The 19,058-nt window shown below is 34.6% G+C and overlaps 4 protein-coding genes and 2 non-coding genes across 7 annotated transcripts; 3 read left to right on the top strand and 3 right to left on the bottom strand.

Moving 5' to 3' along the window:
* The first annotated feature begins 268 nt into the window (after positions 1-268).
* Positions 269-3,955, top strand: LOC149734679 (conserved oligomeric Golgi complex subunit 4-like). Its single transcript, XM_089880099.1, has one exon. It carries the CDS (start codon positions 367-369, stop codon positions 2,644-2,646), a length of 2,280 nt encoding a protein of 759 aa, XP_089736225.1. The 5' UTR covers positions 269-366; the 3' UTR covers positions 2,647-3,955.
* Positions 3,954-7,480, top strand: LOC149734678 (transmembrane protein 50B-like). The gene is made up of 5 exons (XM_089880128.1): positions 3,954-4,096; positions 4,545-4,657; positions 5,030-5,097; positions 5,869-5,961; positions 6,540-7,480. The coding sequence occupies exons 1-5, from the start codon at positions 3,998-4,000 to the stop codon at positions 6,647-6,649; spliced, it is 483 nt and encodes a 160-aa protein (XP_089736254.1). The 5' UTR covers positions 3,954-3,997; the 3' UTR covers positions 6,650-7,480.
* Positions 7,481-7,970: 490 nt separating this feature from the next.
* Positions 7,971-9,649, bottom strand: LOC149734677 (uncharacterized). Of its 2 annotated transcripts, none has more exons than XM_089880136.1 (2): positions 8,445-9,649; positions 7,971-8,413 (listed from the first exon to the last, which is right to left on the bottom strand). In XM_089880136.1, exons 1-2 carry the CDS (start codon positions 9,162-9,164, stop codon positions 7,994-7,996), a joined length of 1,140 nt encoding a protein of 379 aa, XP_089736262.1. In that variant the 5' UTR covers positions 9,165-9,649; the 3' UTR covers positions 7,971-7,993. The 2 variants fall into 2 exon arrangements, with proteins under 2 accessions (XP_089736262.1, XP_089736261.1); XM_089880135.1 differs by having other exon boundaries at positions 7,971-8,361; positions 8,561-9,649.
* A 179-nt stretch (positions 9,650-9,828) lies between these two features.
* LOC149734676 (uncharacterized) lies at positions 9,829-11,679 on the bottom strand. Its single transcript, XM_089880125.1, has one exon. It carries the CDS (start codon positions 11,576-11,578, stop codon positions 10,799-10,801), a length of 780 nt encoding a protein of 259 aa, XP_089736251.1. The 5' UTR covers positions 11,579-11,679; the 3' UTR covers positions 9,829-10,798.
* Positions 11,680-18,487: 6,808 nt separating this feature from the next.
* Trnas-uga (transfer RNA serine (anticodon UGA)) lies at positions 18,488-18,569 on the bottom strand. Its single transcript has one exon. It is a non-coding gene; the product is annotated as a tRNA-Ser (tRNA).
* A 326-nt stretch (positions 18,570-18,895) lies between these two features.
* Positions 18,896-18,977, top strand: Trnas-uga (transfer RNA serine (anticodon UGA)). Its single transcript has one exon. It is a non-coding gene; the product is annotated as a tRNA-Ser (tRNA).
* The last annotated feature ends 81 nt before the right edge of the window (positions 18,978-19,058 follow it).

Below are 19,058 nucleotides of genomic sequence, written 5' to 3'. Positions count from 1 at the left end.
GGATAAAGTAAGTTACATCCATTCATTCTTTCATTCATTTAAAACTAAGAGTTCAATTATCGAGTTCCTTTTACAACTTCTATCTAAAAAACTCATTTTATGATTTTTTTATGTATTATACAGTTCACTAGCGGGTAACCAGTGCTTAAAAGTACGAAATTTACCTATAAACGATTAATCAAGACAAAAATTGTTGGACTAAATCAGACAAATGCTTTTTTTATAAAAATATATCAGACACCACTTTTTGGCAACACTGATTTCGAACTAATTTTGACAAAATTCATTAATAAGTTTCGTATTGAATCTTGTGACTTAGATTTTTTGTGGTTTATTGTTGTTGTATATTAGCTTCTAATCTCCAAAATGGAGTCGGAATGGCCGTCTTTAGACGACATTCGCCAATTAACAACATCTGAAGAAATTGAAAAAGCGTTTAAAGAAGTTGAAAGCAGTGAACAACGATATACGAACGAATTAAATGAGCAACTCGAAAATAAATCTGTACTTGACGAACGAATGGATAGCTTGAACAAAATGCTGCCTAATTTAGACCTTCTACATTCTGACTCAAAAAACCTCTTTGGGATAATTCAATTTACGTATACATTAGCTGAAAACATAAGCTCAAAAGTACGTTTACTCGACTTAGCAAAATCGCAAGTTTTTAAAGCGATTCAAAGAGTAGACGACGTTTTGGACTTAAAATTTTGCACAGACGGTGTGAAAACTGCTATGGAGTCAAACGACTACGAAAAGGCTGCAGCAAACATACACAGGTATTTGTGTTTAGACGAAAACGTTATAAAACAGACTGTACATGAAGGTACTGAAAGCTCAAGTATAAATGCTTCCCTAAAAGTGCTGAAGGAGGCCAGAGTGGCTATGTCCCAGGTCGTAGCTGAACAGTTTGATCTTGCCGTGCTAAATAATGACCTTACTGGAGTTGAAAGATTTTTCAAAATTTTTCCGTTGCTAAAAATGGAAGACGAAGGCCTTGACAAATTTTCGCATTATTTGTGCCAAGAGATTGCTAAGAGTTCGAGTGAAAATTTAAAACAAGCTTTGCAAATCGAGACTGGCGATACAAGGTATAGTTTAATTTTTGCCGATGTTTTGACCCTGCTTTTTGAAGGGATAGCTAGAACTGTAGAAAAGCAGCAACCGTTGGTAGAAACATATTATGGGCCGGGAAAATTATTCGTTTTGATCAAAAACGTCCAATTAGAGTGCGATAAACAAACGAATGTGGTCCTGCAAAAGTTTAAAGAAGTACGCAGCTTTAAGGGTACTGTCCAAAGGGTACAGCAATCGTTATTTTCAAGTAAAAAACCTGAAAATGAGCAAAAAGTTGACCCACGAGACCTGGAGCCACTGCTTACAGAAGTTACCATAATAAGTTCTCGAACAGAGCTTTATTTACGGTTTATAAAGCGAAGAGTTCAAGCTGATATAGAAATCGTTTTCCCCACTAAAGAAATTAAACAAGAGCGACAAAAAGAGTTGCAAACGTGGATCACAAATTGTGAATTAAGCCATTGTATACAAGAGGTCATAGGATACTATATTATAATGGAGGAATATTACATGCGTGAGTCCATAGCAAAAGCTATACAACTCGACAGTTTTGAGCCTGGGAATTTAACATCTAGCATGATAGACGATGTGTTTTATATATTAAAACAGTGCATTAAAAGGTCCATGATGAGTTCTTCGATAGATTGTGTTTGCGCTATGCTAAACCATGCGACTTCTGTTTTGGACGGTGAGTTCCGTGATGTTTTGGTAAACCAAGTTAAAATCGGCTTCCCTTCTGGTGGAATGTTGGATAATATAAGTTCCGCTTATACAGTGATGCAGTCGTCATTCCAGCACGGAAAACTACAAAGCGTGGACGAGCAGAGCACCGCAACCAGGCAGAAGTTTCTCTGTACTCTAAACAATGCCGAAGTAGCTAGCGAGCACGTACAGACACTAAAACACAGCTTAGACGCTGAAGTAACCAAGGTATTTAACCAGCTTACAGAACAAGAAATGGCCAAAATGGAAAGCTGTCTTGCGGATTTAGCTTTGCTGTCCACGAAATTCAGGAACGTTTTACAAAGTGGTTTAACCGATTTAAGCGTCTCGCTCATAAAGCCAGAAATTAAGCCATTAGTCTCAAATTTCTTATCTGTAAGTCATAATATAAATGAAGATGACTTAACAGATTACGAGGCCAACGACCCTTGGGTGCAAGAAGTTATTTTCAACATACAAGAACTCTTAAACAAATTTCAACCAGTACTATCTCCTAATATATATGACCAACTGATCAGTCATTTAATAAATGAAGTAGTAGTGCAACTCGAAAAAGCTATTTTAAAAAGCACGTTTAACCGTCTCGGAGCTCTCTTTTTCGACAAAGAACTGCGTTCTCTTGTGAGCTACTTAACTTCTACAAGCTCTTGGAGTGTGCGCGACCGTTTTGCAAGAATGATGCAGATATGTACCATTTTGAATTTGGATAAAGTATCAGAAATAGACGATTACTGGGGACACAACGCGGGTTCCCTAACATGGCGTTTAACACCTGCAGAAGTCCGTCAAGTTCTGAGTTTGAGACCGGATTTTAAATCGGATGAAATTCGGCAACTAAAGCTTTAGTGTGCTAAGTTTTTCTATTTATTTATTCCGTAAACAGAAGTTTTATGAAGAATAATTTCAACATTTTACAGTTTTGTGGGTCAGTGCTATTAGTATGTTCGGTTTTGTATAAACTGTTTGCATTTAAATTCAAAATCAAGTTATATAAATAGCTTACTTGGAGTCTACAGATCTCTTTGCGCCATTTAAAAAAAAATTTGTATTTTATAAAAACGCATACGAAAACCTTTTCGTAAAGTAGTATATATAATGTATATATATTGTTATTTGGTAAAAGTTTAATATATATATATAAACTATATGCAATACTGGTGCTTCTATAAATATATATAGTAGGGAGGGGGACGATGGGACACCTTTAGCACATAGTATCCAAACATCCTGATCGTGTTTTAAACAATTAACAATGATCAATGAGAGTTGTGAGGATGCGGTTTCATAATTCTTTGAATGTTCTTTGTTTACTACCAAATGAAATGAGAAAATGGAAAAAAAGGGTGTCTCATTCCCCCCACCTTACTATATATATGTTACACATTGGACATAGTGGCCAAAATTGTTTTAATACTAATATATTGGTGTTATATACAAATGTATTGTATATTTGAAACCAAATACTTATAAATGGTTATTACTTCCTGTTATTTTCTTCTTTAAGGTCTAAATAATCCACTTTTTTTAAAAGGACATATTCCCTCTTTATAAATGGCAAGCAAAAATTATTTGTGTTGTGTTAATACCCTCCAAAAATTAATTGACAACCCAATCAATGAAACAAAAACAACCGATTAGTTAAAATACAATGACATAATGTTTTTTAAATATTCTTATGCTTTTTCTTATGCTACAATTTAAACTAATTATCACATTGGTGCATTAAAATCATATATGGAGTATTGTGGGGTAAGACGGGACACCTTTAGCACATAATATCCAAATATCCTGATCCTGTTTTTAACAATTAACAACGGTTTATAGGAGTCGTGAGGATACAGTTTTATAATTATTTAAGTATTTTTTGTTTACTATCAAATGGACCGGAAAAAGAATAAAAGGTGTCCCATCTTCCCCAACCCTACTTTATGGTAGTTTAAAGTTCATTTATCCAGTGACAGTGTCCATTAGTTACTAGATTTTTTCCCGCTCTATATTTAAATAATTCCAATTCGAAAACCCAATGTTATATTCAATATATGTTTGTGTACAAAATATTTTGCATTGATACCTACACATATTTAAGAATACTGAATGCCTTGTTTATAAATGTCTGTTTAAGTGTAGTTTTTCACACTCGAAATTGTATTACCAGCTTTGGGTGCATAATTTAATAGGAATTACCACTTAGTGCAAAATGGCTGGAATTTTGGATAATTTTCAATGCCCTTCTTGCGAGTGCATTGAACTTGGAGAAAAGAGAAATGCTGTCGCCGCTGTACTATCTGGAGCTTTGGTAAGTATTTAGATACCACATGCTCACTGTCCAGCTATATTTTTTTAGGTGAAATGTAAATTGCTACATTGTATGACCTCAACTTTATAAAATTGAACTTAAAAAATCTTTAGGGTACCTCTGAATTCAAAAGACTACATTGTCCTGGAAAAATATTTTACGAACTGTCTTTTTTTGCAAAAACTTACATTTTTAGTATTAAGTTTTGCGAAAAAATGAATTATTATATTTAGTTTTTGCAAAAAGTGACATTTTATATATATATATATTTATAATTAAAAAACTTTCCATTATTTAATTAAAATTAAGATTACAGTAAGATTTTTGCAGAACAGCTTGTCTAAATTTTTTTGAATATTTTTTGCAAAAACTTTACATTAATAAATTTACATTACTGTAAGCTTTTGGCAGGCGGTATATGTTCTAAATTATTATTTTTTTGTTTCAGTTTTTTAGTGGCTGGTGGATAATTATTGACGCAGCTGTTCAATTTCCAGCGGAAAGTGAAATGCCACACGCAGTGCATGCATGTGGAGCAATTGCTTCTTTAGCTTTTTTTATGTAAGTGAAAGAATGCAACTTATTTTGGTGGGGCAATGACTTTATTTATTTTGGTCTGTCAATTTTTGAATGTAACTTATTTATTTTGGAAGGGCAATTTTTAAATGGTAGGGCAATTTTTAAATGGTAGGGCAATGACAGTTGTTAAAACCTATGCCGCGGCAAAGTGGTTAGCGTGCCTGCCTGTAACCGGAAGGTAATGCATTTAAGGCTCGTCGCTGCTACCATTGTAAGTGTACATCTCCTTGGGCAGGCGCACTTAACGGCAATTGTTCCAACCGAGTGGTCACTAATGGGTTGTCTAAATTATTAGCCATATATCAAAAAATTCCCCCAAAAATAATAACACCCTCAAATATCTATTACATGCAGGGTAAATGCAGTTTCAAACGGACAGGTACGAGGAGACTCTTATTCTGAGGGCTGTCTTGGCACTACAGGTATTCATTTTTGTTTCCATGTTGACCTGGTGTTATATGGCAGGGTGGGGGAAGATAGGACACCTTTTTATTACATTTTCTCATCCCATTTGGTAGTAAACAAAGAAATTTCAAAGAATTATAAAACTGTATCGTCACGACTCCCATAGACCATTGTAAATTGTTTAAAACAGGTTCAGGATATTTAGATATTATGTGCTAAAGGTGTCTCATCTTTCCCTACCCTACTATACTATTTTTAGTGACCTATTTAAGTATTTTTGTTGTACTACTAATTAGTAAGCAACCCAGAAAATTTAAATTGCAGCTTTAGGGTTTAAAGCAATAATTTTTTGAAGTTTTTTTATACATAAGTTTGTTTAGGACTATTATCAGCAATGAAACACACAACACAGTTTTACTAGTCCGTGATAGGTTGTCAAAAAAATTACTTACATATTAAAAATCACAAAGTATTAGAAGTAACATACGTTTTAAATCGTAGGCTGGCACGAGGTGTATGAAACAGAACACCCATGTTATAACAACTGTCATTGATTTGCCTTACCATGCCAAAATAAAATAAATGTAACTTACTTTAACCTCGCGTGGCCGGGAAACGACAGTCGTTATAACACGGGTGTTCTGTTTTATACACCTCGTGTCAGGTTACGAGTTACCATGTATGTAACTTTGTGGGTAATTATTGTTGGGGGATTTTTTAATTATGTACATATATATAAGTGATATTTATAATATATATACTTATTTATAAAATAAGCAATATTACAGGTGCCAGAATTTGGATGTTGCTTGGTTTTCTTTTAACTTTCGGATCCCTTATTGCTGCTATGTGGGTTTTGTTTGGAATATATGTTGTAAACAGTAAGTATTACCTGTATATATATATATATGTGTATATATGGTGACATTCAGTGGCGCAGCCAGCGGGGTGTTTAGGGAGTCGCGACCCCTGCCCTTTTAAACCCCCCAAAAAAATTTTAAAAATATGTAAAAAAAAAATTTTTTGAAAAATTTTTGATTAAAATCCTCCCTTAATTTTTTTTTCTGGCTGCCCCACTGGTGACATTTATAAGTTGTTTGTGAGCAAGATGTAATATTTTGCCTTTTTTAGTGTGTAGCTACTATGCTGCTAGCAAGACACTTAACGGCAATTGCTTCAACTTAGTGGTCACTAATGGGTTGTCCAAATTATCAGCCCTACATAAAAAAAATTAAGAAATCACCCACAAAGTAACATACATGGCAACTCATAAGCTGACACGAGGTGTAGGAAACAGAACACCCGTGTTTAACAACTGTTATTTTTACCCAGATTTTATAATTGTACAGACAGTAATCTATCTAATACACCACTAATAGTTTAGACTAAACAGTACCTTAACATTGATCAATAAAAAGAATTTACCTCTAAAACCTAATCACTTTTCATCTATTTTAAGCTACAAAGGGAAACTCCTATCCTGGTGTTGCTGTATTTCTGCAAAACGCCCTAATTTTTTTTGCCACACTTATTTATAAATTTGGTCGTACAGAAGAGCTATGGGACTAAGCCTAAGATTTTTACAGCATTGTTATTGTTTTTATAATATAGTAGGGTGGGGGAAGATGGGACACCTTTAGCACATAATATCCAAATATCCTGATCGTGTTTTAAACAATTAACAACGGTCTATGAGAGTCGTGAGAATACGGTTATAATTCTTTTAATATTCTTTGTTTACTACCAATTGGATGAGAAAGTAGAACGAAAAGGTGTCCCATCTTCCCCTACCCTGATATATTCTACAGTCGTGAAAAATAAAATAGAATTGGAATCTAAAAACAAAATTGATCAGAAAAAATTACATGTAATTTAATACGCAAAAAATACATGCAATTTCCTATGTAGATTTTCGTAAATAATAAAATTGTTTTTATTTTTAAATAATACTATCTTTTTTATTTTTTGTTATCACTGTCTGAAAAAGTCCTAACTTTAAATGAAACTCTAATTTGTAATGCATTTTATTGGCTTAAAATTATACAATTTTCCTTCTAATTTGTAATGCATTTTATTGGCTTAAAATTATACAATTTTCCTTCACTTAAAATTTATTCAATAACAGTTTCTTTGCAATTTTCGCGGTAAAATGTTTAGGACAGAGTAAAAAATGGGTAATTTACTGATTTATTTTCTATCTCAGTGGTGCAACTGCTTTAAAAGTAAAATTAAATTTATAAATAATATTAAAACGAATTCAATATTTAAATTTGTGTTGTACATATTAACAATTTCTTCAAATGTATATTTGTTGTTCTAATTTTGATGTTGTATTTATTCTCCTAATGTGCTGCAGTTTATTTTGCACCTGTGTTATTAAAGTCATTTCTAAACTGAAAAGTGTACAGTTATACTTTTGAAGTCCTAATCTAAAACAACTATTCAATTATAGAAAAAAAAGGTTATAGTTTTATAATATGAAACCTAAAACAGATTACTGTATGTATAAAAAATGTTATTGTTTAATAATATACTTTTCCGGCGCCGTAGCACAGTTGGTCAGCACGCCTGCCTCTAACCCAGAGGTAATGGGTTCAAGGCTCGTCGCTGCTACCGTTGTGGGTGTATTTGTCCTTGGGCAAGACACTTAACGGCAATTGCTCCAACCCAGTGGTCATTAATAGGTTGTCCAAATTATCAGCCATACATAATAAAAAAATTATCACCCACAAATAACATACATGTACATGGTAACTTGTAAACTGGCACGAGGTGTATAAAATAGAACACCTGTATTATACCGACTGTCGTTTTTCGGCCAAGCGAAGATAAAGTAACATTCAGTATTCAAGTATTGTATACAATTAAAAAGATGGTTGCTAGTAAAAATATAAATTCAAGAGTTGTACCGTGTTAAGTAGTTTCATTTAAATGAATCTTACTATGCCTTTGCATATTACTCTGACCTGCAAAAGCTCTGTTACAAGTCTTACATTTGAATGGTTTTTCACCAGTGTGGATTCTTCTATGATTTTTCAGAGTATTAAGAAGAGAAAACGATTTGTCACAAACTTCACATATGTAACGCTTTTTTTCAACGTGAATCTTCTGGTGTTTTTTCAGGCTTCTCACGTTCATGAATGCAGCTTCGCAGGTGTTACATTTGTGAGGTTTTTCACCAGTGTGGATCATTCTGTGAATTTTCATGCTTCTCAGATCAGCGAACGCGGCATCACATGCAAAACACTTGTGCGGTTTCTCTTTTGTGTGCGTCAAATGATGTCGCTTTAAATTACCAATCTGTCTAAAAGCTTTAGGGCAGAAGTCGCATACGTAAGGCCGTTTTTCGAATGTATACGTAAATGTGAGGTTTTTCACCAGTGTGGATCATTCTGTGAATTTTCATGCTTCTCAGATCAGCGAACGCGGCATCACATGCAAAACACTTGTGCGGTTTCTCTTTTGTGTGCGTCAAATGATGTCGCTTTAAATTACCAATCTGTCTAAAAGCTTTAGGGCAGAAGTCGCATACGTAAGGCCGTTTTTCGGAATGTATACGTAAATGTACTGATAAAACACTCCTGCCAGAGAATGCTTTGTCACATATATGGCATACAAACAGCTTTTTTTTTGTATGGACTGCGAGATGTGCTTCTAAATTATACTTAACTGAGAATCCTTTATCACAAATGTTACAAATAAAAGGTTTCTCTTTTAAGTGGACATTTGTATGCCTGATTAAGTCAATTTTCTGCTTAAAGGCCTTTTCACATGTATCACATTTAAATGGCCTCTCTCCAGTGTGCACTCTTTCATGCCTTTTAAGATCTGCAATTGAAATGCATGATTTCGGGCATACAGAGCACTTATGTGGCTTCTCTTTTAAATGAGTAATCTTGTGCCTTTTTAAAGCTAAAGGATAATGGAAGTTTTTCCCACACACGTCACAACCATAAGGCCTTTCCCCCGTATGTGTCCTTATATGAATTACCAGTTTGCAGTGACTGCTAAAGTTCTTGTCGCAGTATTTGCACAAATGTTTGTTTTTTCCAGAAGATTTCTTTTTCGAAGAATCCTTCGGCATTTTTATTTTATAAAAGTTTTTTTTTATAACTCTATCAGAAAGTGTAAGAAAACAGTGCTTTCATACAACTTAAAAAAACAGTGTTTCTAAACAAAACAAAAACAGTGTTTCCTAAAAAATATTTTTCAAGCACATTTTTTTAATTCGTTTATAAGTGAATTTTCCTAAGCCTACAGTCTGAATCAACAAGTAATAAATTTGAACAAAAGTTAGTAACTTTTCAACGAAAAATGTCACAAATTAACTTTGGGATGAAATAGTTTATCCATGTTTAAATAAGACATGGATGATTTCTACTTATAAAAAATGAATTGTTATATATTGACATTACACAAAACATTTTTGTTACATTAAAAAAACAGAAAAATTTATATAAACAATCAGATTCATATATTTCATAATATATAATAGTAATGCTAGTAGAAGTAGCTTGTAAAATGAATTACATACATTAATAGGCACCAAACTTTTACAAACACAGGGAAGGCTATGATAGTTACCTGTTAAATTTTACAAAATAATTTACCTAAGTGATTATAATCTTTACTAATTAATGCAGTTCATTAAATTTCAGGGTTGGCCTGCCTACCCTGCCACCCCAGGTTTGGTGCCTATGTATATAGCTTAGTTATATCATATTATTTTTTTCTTAGCAAAACTGTAAAACTTAAAAGTAAGTGGTATATCGGAAATGAAGCATGCAGTAGGGTGGGGGAGGATGGAACACTTTTTCATTATATTTTCTCGTCCCATTTGGTAGTAAACAAAGAACATTCAAAGAATTATAAAACCGTATCCTCACGACTCCAATAGACCGTTGTTAATTGTTTCAAACACAATCAGGATGTTTAGATACTATGTGCTAAAGGTGTCCTATCTTCCCCCACCCTACTATATAAGCCTATATATACAAATTATCAAAATTATTATACGGTACAAATTAACAGTGGCAAAAAAATAAACAAATATGAGTTGAAACTATTTTACATAACATTAATTTGTTACAAATCAAACATTTTTTTGCATTTTTTATAGCTAGTGTAAAAAATTTTTTTTTTTAAATTTGTTTTATAGTCGTTGTGTAAAAATGTAAGTTTTTACTAAGCTAACTTGACAAAAAACAGTTTAAAAAATTATATATATATGTGTTTTTGGTAAGTTTTTAATTTTTAATACAGTGGGGTGAAATAGACATTACATAAAAATATATAGTAGGTTGGGGGAAGTTGGGACACATTTTAACTCTATTTTCTCGTCCAATGTGGTAGTAAACAAGGAACTTTCAAAGAATTATAAAACTATATGCTCAAGACTCTCATAGACCGTTGTTAACTGTTTAAAACATGATCAGGTTATTCAGATATTATGCGCCGAAGGTGTCCCATCTTCCCCCATCCTACTATATGCTAAATAGTAAATACACATAGATTTAGCAGTGGAAATCACAAACAAATATTTTTGATGCTCTATCAAGCTTTGCTCTTTGAGTAAAAACAGTATTAAAATTTTCTCAGTTACAGAAAATCACTTGTTGTCCCGCGCCATGGCAAAGTGATTAGCGCGCCTACCGCACTACCCTAACCCAGAGATAATCGCTTTCCGGCCACGCAATAGATAAAGCAAGTTACATTCATTTATTCAAGTTTTATATTCTTTTTGTTGACTATTGGAAATTTTTTTGATTTGCCCACTTTTTTGTGTGTTTTCATATGCAGGTCAAAGCTATCTTTTTTGATGTAGATTCTTTTGCAAAGTTTGCATTTAAAAGGTTTCTTTCCGAAATGCATCATTTTGTGTCTGTTCAAAGCCCCACCCTCAGTAAAAGCTCTGTCACAGAACTCGCATTTGTAAGGTTTCTCTCCAAGATGAATTCTTCTGTGCGCTCTTAGCGTACCATTCTGAGCGAAACATTTTTCACAAAACTCGCACTTATAAGGTTTCTCGCCTGTGTGGACTCGGCAGTGCACACGTAGTCTAGCTTGGCTCGCAAAAGCCTTTTCACATAATCCACAAGGAAAGGGCCTCTCCCCTGTATGTACACGACGGTGTATCCGCAAAGGGCCAGATTCTGAGTATGCCTTACTACACAAATCGCATTTGTATGGCTTTTCCCCAGTATGGACCCTTCTGTGGTTTAAATAATTGCTTTTATCCGTGAATGCTTTATCACAAACATTACAATGGAATGGCTTCTCGCCAGTGTGCTGCCTCATATGTATAACGACGTGATAACTTTGTGAAAACGTTTTATCACACACATTACAAGTTAGAGTCTTTTTATTCCTATGTCCCCTCATGTGCAATTTTAGGTGACCGACTTTTTTGAAAACCCTGTCACACTTTTTACATGGGAATTCATATTCTTCTTTTTCTTGCTTTATTTTCACTTGCCGTTTGAGTTTTGCTCTGGCCATATTTTTCCAGTTTCTAGGTCCAGTTAATAATACGCAACCTGCAGTTTTGCATTCTTAAAATATCAAGCCTGGAATTAGCATCTGTTAATATTAAATTGGTTATAAAATTGACTTATAACTACTACAGTAAAAAAAACAAAAAAAACATAATCACCCACAAAGTAACATACATGATAACTCGTAAGCTGACACGAGGTGTATGAACACCCATGTTATATCGACTGTCGTTTTCCGGCCACGCGAGGATAAAGAAAGTTACATTTATTGAATTTTTCGTTCTAGAGCACGTTATTCTAAATTCAGATTCTAAAATTCTGAATGCAAACGGCAAAATAAAGGAAGGAAAATAGGTTAATGCTTTAACGCTCAGGCTGGAAGCTTTCCGAAAATCCCCTTAGTATGACGTAGTTAGATATTTCTATGAGGTCGTCGAGCGTGTCGATGTTATTGCACAATTTTATTTAACTGTTTGGTGTTATTTAAAAGTTTGAGGTAGGCCTGGAGCATATTTGTTGTTTAGTGTTATTTTAAAGTTGGAAGTAGGCCTGGAGCATATTTGTTGTTTAGTGTTATTAAATTGTTTAGTGTTATTTTAAAGTTGGAGGTAGGCCTGGAGCATATTTGTTGTTTAGTGTTATTTTAAAGTTGGAAGTAGGCCTGGAGCATATTTGTTGTTTAGTGTTATTTTAAAGTTGGAAGTAGGCCTGGAGCATATTTGTTGTTTAGTGTTATTAAATTGTTTAGTGTTATTTTAAAGTTGGAGGTAGGCCTGGAGCATATTTGTTGTTTAGTGTTATTTTAAAGTTGGAAGTAGGCCTGGAGCATATTTGTTGTTTAGTGTTATTTTAAAGTTGGAAGTAGGCCTGGAGCATATTTGTTGTTTAGTGTTATTAAATTGTTTAGTGTTATTTTAAAGTTGGAGGTAGGCCTGGAGCATATTTGTTGTTTAGTGTTATTTTAAAGTTGGAAGTAGGCCTGGAGCATATTTGTTGTTTAGTGTTATTTTAAAGTTGGAGGTAGGCCTGGAGCATATTTGTTGTTTAGTGTTATTTTAAAGTTGGAGGAAGGCCTGGAGCATATTTGTTGTTTCGTGTTATTAAATTGTTTAGTGTTATTTTAAAGTTAGAGGTAGGCCTGCAGCATATTTGTTGTTTAGTGTTATTAAATTGTTTAGTGTTATTTTAAAGTTGGAAGTAGGCCTGGAGCATATTTGTTGTTTCGTGTTATTAAATTGTTTAGTGTTATTTTAAAGTTGGAGGTAGGCCTGGAGCATATTTGTTGTTTAGTGTTATTTTAAAGTTGGAGGTAGGCTTGGAGCATATTTTTTGTTTAGTGTTATTAAATTGTTTAGTGTTATTTTAAAGTTGGAAGTAGGCCTGGAGCATATTTGTTGTTTCGTGTTATTAAATTGTTTAGTGTTATTTTAAAGTTGGAGGTAGGCCTGGAGCATATTTGTTGTTTCGTGTTATTAAATTGTTTAGTGTTATTTTAAAGTTGGAGGTAGGCCTGGAGCATATTTGTTGTTTAGTGTTATTTTAAAGTTGGAGGTAGGCTTGGAGCATATTTTTTGTTTAGTGTTATTAAATTGTTTAGTGTTATTTTAAAGTTGGAAGTAGGCCTGGAGCATATTTGTTGTTTCGTGTTATTAAATTGTTTAGTGTTATTTTAAAGTTGGAGGTAGGCCTGGAGCATATTTGTTGTTTAGTGTTATTTTAAAGTTGGAGGTAGGCCTGGAGCATATTTGTTGTTTAGTGTTATTTTAAAGTTGGAAGTAGGCCTGGAGCATATTTGTTGTTTAGTGTTATTTTAAAGTTGGAAGTAGGCCTGGAGCATATTTGTTGTTTAGTGTTATTAAATTGTTTAGTGTTATTTTAAAGTTGGAGGTAGGCCTGGAGCATATTTGTTGTTTAGTGTTATTTTAAAGTTGGAAGTAGGCCTGGAGCATATTTGTTGTTTAGTGTTATTTTAAAGTTGGAAGTAGGCCTGGAGCATATTTGTTGTTTAGTGTTATTAAATTGTTTAGTGTTATTTTAAAGTTGGAGGTAGGCCTGGAGCATATTTGTTGTTTAGTGTTATTTTAAAGTTGGAAGTAGGCCTGGAGCATATTTGTTGTTTAGTGTTATTTTAAAGTTGGAGGTAGGCCTGGAGCATATTTGTTGTTTAGTGTTATTTTAAAGTTGGAGGAAGGCCTGGAGCATATTTGTTGTTTCGTGTTATTAAATTGTTTAGTGTTATTTTAAAGTTAGAGGTAGGCCTGCAGCATATTTGTTGTTTAGTGTTATTAAATTGTTTAGTGTTATTTTAAAGTTGGAAGTAGGCCTGGAGCATATTTGTTGTTTCGTGTTATTAAATTGTTTAGTGTTATTTTAAAGTTGGAGGTAGGCCTGGAGCATATTTGTTGTTTAGTGTTATTTTAAAGTTGGAGGTAGGCTTGGAGCATATTTTTTGTTTAGTGTTATTAAATTGTTTAGTGTTATTTTAAAGTTGGAAGTAGGCCTGGAGCATATTTGTTGTTTCGTGTTATTAAATTGTTTAGTGTTATTTTAAAGTTGGAGGTAGGCCTGGAGCATATTTGTTGTTTCGTGTTATTAAATTGTTTAGTGTTATTTTAAAGTTGGAGGTAGGCCTGGAGCATATTTGTTGTTTAGTGTTATTTTAAAGTTGGAGGTAGGCTTGGAGCATATTTTTTGTTTAGTGTTATTAAATTGTTTAGTGTTATTTTAAAGTTGGAAGTAGGCCTGGAGCATATTTGTTGTTTCGTGTTATTAAATTGTTTAGTGTTATTTTAAAGTTGGAGGTAGGCCTGGAGCATATTTGTTGTTTAGTGTTATTTTAAAGTTGGAGGTAGGCCTGGAGCATATTTGTTGCAACTGTGACGTCACTGGCGGGGCAATCGGATTTGACCGTTTCTCATTACACGGACTCGCCGAAATTTTAATTTGTCTCATCCCTAAGTATTTCTGAATACGTTTACGTTTGTATGAGCGTTTAAAAAGCACATATTTAAACGGTTGCAAACCGAAAACAAAGGGTTGCAAAGACTTCCTTTTTTTCTGTTTTTTTTGCAACCCTAACGTTTAGTAAAACTTTACGCCTATGGCAATAGGCATGAGCAATATACAATCTGTTAAGATGATTGCTTCTAAATTTTGAATCAGGTAATGTCCTATATATTATGATGTTGTTGATAAATGTTATGTGTGCTGACCGAATGCCTCAATTAGGTTGTTACGTTACAGGTATGGCCGTATGGGTGCTTTCCATACCTGTACATAACTACCGATATCGATGTGTTCAATTCAACTTATTTATTTTGTTGTATTAATGCCAATGCATACATACAGAGACTGCTGCTGCTGCCAGGGATCACAAAGAAAAATGTAGGTTAACGCAGGGTTACTAGTTATTGTACTACCCATTTTATGTGTTCAATTGGTTGTGTTGTGTGCTATAATGGGGTTTAACTCAATAAGTTTTTTTTTACTTTATAGTAAAGTGGCTTAATAAAACACAATGGGGTACTTGGGGTAAGAAAGGACATTTTTAATCTATACATTAATCTATATAACAAATAGTGGTTCAAAATGCGAATTTTTAACTTTCAAACAAGCTCCTTACACAAGTAAAATGTTAACTTTTGCACAACACGTACCCCCACACAAGTAAAATGTTAACATTTGCACAGCACGTACCCCCACACAAGTAAAATGATCATATTTGCACAACACGTACCCCCACACAAGTAAAATGATCATATTTGCACAACACGTACCCTCACACAGGTAAAATGATCATATTTGCACAACACGTACCCCCACACAAGTAAAATGATCATATTTGCACAACACGTACCCTCACACAGGTAAAATGATCATATTTGCACAACACGTACCCCCACACAAGTAAAATGTTAAATTTGGCACGACACATACCCTCACACAAGTAAAATGATCATATTTGCACAACACGTACCCCCACACAAGTAAAATGATCATATTTGCACAACACGTACCCCCACACAAGTAAAATGATCATATTTGCACAACACGTACCCCCACACAGGTAAAATGATCATATTTGCACAACACGTACCCTCACACAGGTAAAATGATCATATTTGCACAACACGTACCCCCACACAGGTAAAATGATCATATTTGCACAACACGTACCCCCACACAAGTTAAATTTGGCACGACACGTACCCTCACACAAGTAAAATGATCATATTTGCACAACACGTACCCCCACACAAGTAAAATGTTAACTTTTGCACAACACGTACCCCCACACAAGTAAAATGATCATATTTGCACAACACGTACCCACACACAAGTAAAATGATCATATTTGCACAACACGTACCCCCACACAAGTAAAATGATCATATTTGCACAACACGTACCCCCACACAAGTAAAATGATCATATTTGCACAACACGTACCCCCACACAAGTAAAATGTTAACTTTTGCACAACACGTACCCCCACACAAGTAAAATGTTAACTTTTGCACAACACGTACCCCCACACAAGTAAAATGTTAAATTTGGCACGACACGTACCCTCACACAAGTAAAATGATCATATTTGCACAACACGTACCCCCACACAAGTAAAATGTTAAATTTGGCACGACACGTACCCTCACACAAGTAAAATGATCATATTTGCACAACACGTACCCCCACACAAGTAAAATGTTAACTTTTGCACAACACGTACCCCCACACAAGTAAAATGTTAACTTTTGCACAACACGTACCCCACACAAGTAAAATGTTAACTTTTGCACAACACGTACCCCCACACAAGTAAAATGATCATATTTGCACAACACGTACCCCCACACAAGTAAAATGATCATATTTGCACAACACGTACCCCCACACAAGTAAAATGTTATCTTTTGCACAACACGTACCCCCACACAAGTAAAATGTTAACTTTTGCACAACACGTACCCCCACACAAGTAAAATGTTAAATTTGGCACGACACGTATCCTCACACAAGTAAAATGATCATATTGGCACGACACGTACCCTCACACAAGTAAAATGATTATATTTGCACGACACGTACCCCCACACAAGTAAACGATCATATTTGCACAACACGTACCCACACACAAGTAAAATGATCATATTTGCACAACACGTACCCCCACACAAGTAAAATGATCATATTTGCACAACACGTACCCCCACACAAGTAAAATGATCATATTTGCACAACACGTACCCACACACAAGTAAAATGATCATATTTGCACAACACGTACCCCCACACAAGTAAAATGATCATATTTGCACAACACGTACCCCCACACAAGTAAAATGATCATATTTGCACAACACGTACCCCCACACAAGTAAAATGTTAACTTTTGCACAACACGTACCCCCACACAAGTAAAATGTTAACTTTTGCACAACACGTACCCCCACACAAGTAAAATGTTAAATTTGGCACGACACGTACCCTCACACAAGGAAAATGATCATATTTGCACAACACGTACCCCCACACAAGTAAAATGTTAAATTTGGCACGACACGTACCCTCACACAAGTAAAATGATCATATTTGCACAACACGTACCCCCACACAAGTAAAATGTTAACTTTTGCACAACACGTACCCCCACACAAGTAAAATGTTAACTTTTGCACAACACGTACCCCACACAAGTAAAATGTTAACTTTTGCACAACACGTACCCCCACACAAGTAAAATGATCATATTTGCACAACACGTACCCCCACACAAGTAAAATGATCATATTTGCACAACACGTACCCCCACACAAGTAAAATGTTATCTTTTGCACAACACGTACCCCCACACAAGTAAAATGTTAACTTTTGCACAACACGTACCCCCACACAAGTAAAATGTTAAATTTGGCACGACACGTATCCTCACACAAGTAAAATGATCATATTGGCACGACACGTACCCTCACACAAGTAAAATGATTATATTTGCACGACACGTACCCCCACACAAGTAAACGATCATATTTGCACAACACGTACCCACACACAAGTAAAATGATCATATTTGCACAACACGTACCCCCACACAAGTAAAATGTTAACTTTTGCACAACACGTACCCCCACACAAGTAAAATGGTAACTTTTGCACAACACATACCCTCATACAAGTAAAATGTCACTTATTGTAAAAAAACAACTCCTCCAAATACGGACGTTTTCATAACTTTCTGCAACACAATTTCGCAGAAGGCATGCGAGCGACAATAAGAATAAATGGCGAAATGACCAGATGGGCAAAATTGAAATAAATGGCGAAAAGACCGGATTTGGCGGACTATGTTAAAGTGGGAACCAAACAGTTAAATAAAATTGTGCAATAACATCGACACGCTCGACGACCTCATAGAAATATCTAACTACGTCATACTAAGGGGATTTTCGGAAAGCTTCCAGCCTGAGCGTTAAAGCATTAACCAGGAAAATACATTGGCCATGGGGAATCCCCTCGCTTAGTTTTGGGGAGAAAAAAATCAATGGTATTAAATGAACATATAGTAGGGTGGGAGGAGAATCGTATAAACACCTTTATATAGCTCTGGGTGGGTGGAGACACCTTTAGCACATAATATCCTAATATCCCGATCGTGTGTTAAATAATTAAAAACTATGGGAGTCGTGATGAAAAAGTTTTATAATTTTGTTAGTGTTCTTTGTATACTACTAAATGGGACAAGAAAATAGAATGAAAAGTATCCCATCTCCCCCCACCCTACTATATATTAACATTAAACGGAACATAGTTTGACAGCTCTTCGTTTCCCACAGTTTTCCTCTGTTTCGTGTGATATAAAATGATTTTTAAAAAACAAGAGGCAGATACGTAGCTTTTTGAAAGTATAAACAACCGCTGCGAGTAGGGCTCGAACCTACGCGGGAAGATCCCATTAGATTTCAAGTCTAACGCCTTAACCACTCGGCCATCGCAGCTCGACAAACTTTTCCTTGCAATTTTACAACAGTTGCAATTTACTGGCGTTTACAGTGCTGAAGTTGAAAATTCAACTATAAATAAAAGCTTCCAGTGCAGTTTATAAATGCTATTTCCAAAACTTTTTAAATATGCCGAAATCTAAATTAAAAGGTCAGAAAAATAAAAAGTAAAATCTTTAAACTATTGACTATTACTAAGATAGTTTGTATGGCGTAGTAAAATATTGTTTTATAGCCATATATATATATATATAAATTAATAAAATAAAGGTAGTCACCCAGCAGGAGGAAATGTTGCAAAATGCGACTAAAACATCCGTCGAGCTGCGATGGTCGAGTGGTTAAGGCGTTAGACTTGAAATCTAATGGGATCTTCCCGCGTAGGTTCGAACCCTACTCGCAGCGGTTGTTTTTGCTTTTAAAATTGTCTACAAAATCTCGATGTTTTTGCTACAATACACACATTACTGTATTATATATGCGCAA

The sequence above is a fragment of the Ciona robusta genome, chromosome 6, assembly GCF_009617815.1.
Source record: "Ciona robusta chromosome 6, ASM961781v2".
NCBI classification, from domain to species: domain Eukaryota; kingdom Metazoa; phylum Chordata; class Ascidiacea; order Phlebobranchia; family Cionidae; genus Ciona; species Ciona robusta.
Note: the sequence above shows the minus strand (reverse complement) of the source record. Positions and strands in the feature narration are given on the sequence as shown.

Bases quoted from the DNA above. Each gene is read 5' to 3' on its own strand.
- LOC149734677 (XM_089880136.1), bottom strand. From the start codon at position 9,164: ATGCCGAAGGATTCTTCGAAAAAGAAATCTTCTGGAAAAAACAAACAT. The intron at 8,414-8,444 runs ATTTACGTATAC...AAACGGCCTTAC, and splicing joins ACACTGGTGAAAAACCTCAC to GTATGCGACTTCTGCCCTAA.
- LOC149734678 (XM_089880128.1), top strand. From the start codon at position 3,998: ATGGCTGGAATTTTGGATAATTTTCAATGCCCTTCTTGCGAGTGCATT. The intron at 4,658-5,029 runs GTAAGTGAAAGA...TATTACATGCAG, and splicing joins GCTTCTTTAGCTTTTTTTAT to GGTAAATGCAGTTTCAAACG. The intron at 5,098-5,868 runs GTATTCATTTTT...GCAATATTACAG, and splicing joins GGGCTGTCTTGGCACTACAG to GTGCCAGAATTTGGATGTTG.
- LOC149734676 (XM_089880125.1), bottom strand. From the start codon at position 11,578: ATGGCCAGAGCAAAACTCAAACGGCAAGTGAAAATAAAGCAAGAAAAA.
- LOC149734679 (XM_089880099.1), top strand. From the start codon at position 367: ATGGAGTCGGAATGGCCGTCTTTAGACGACATTCGCCAATTAACAACA.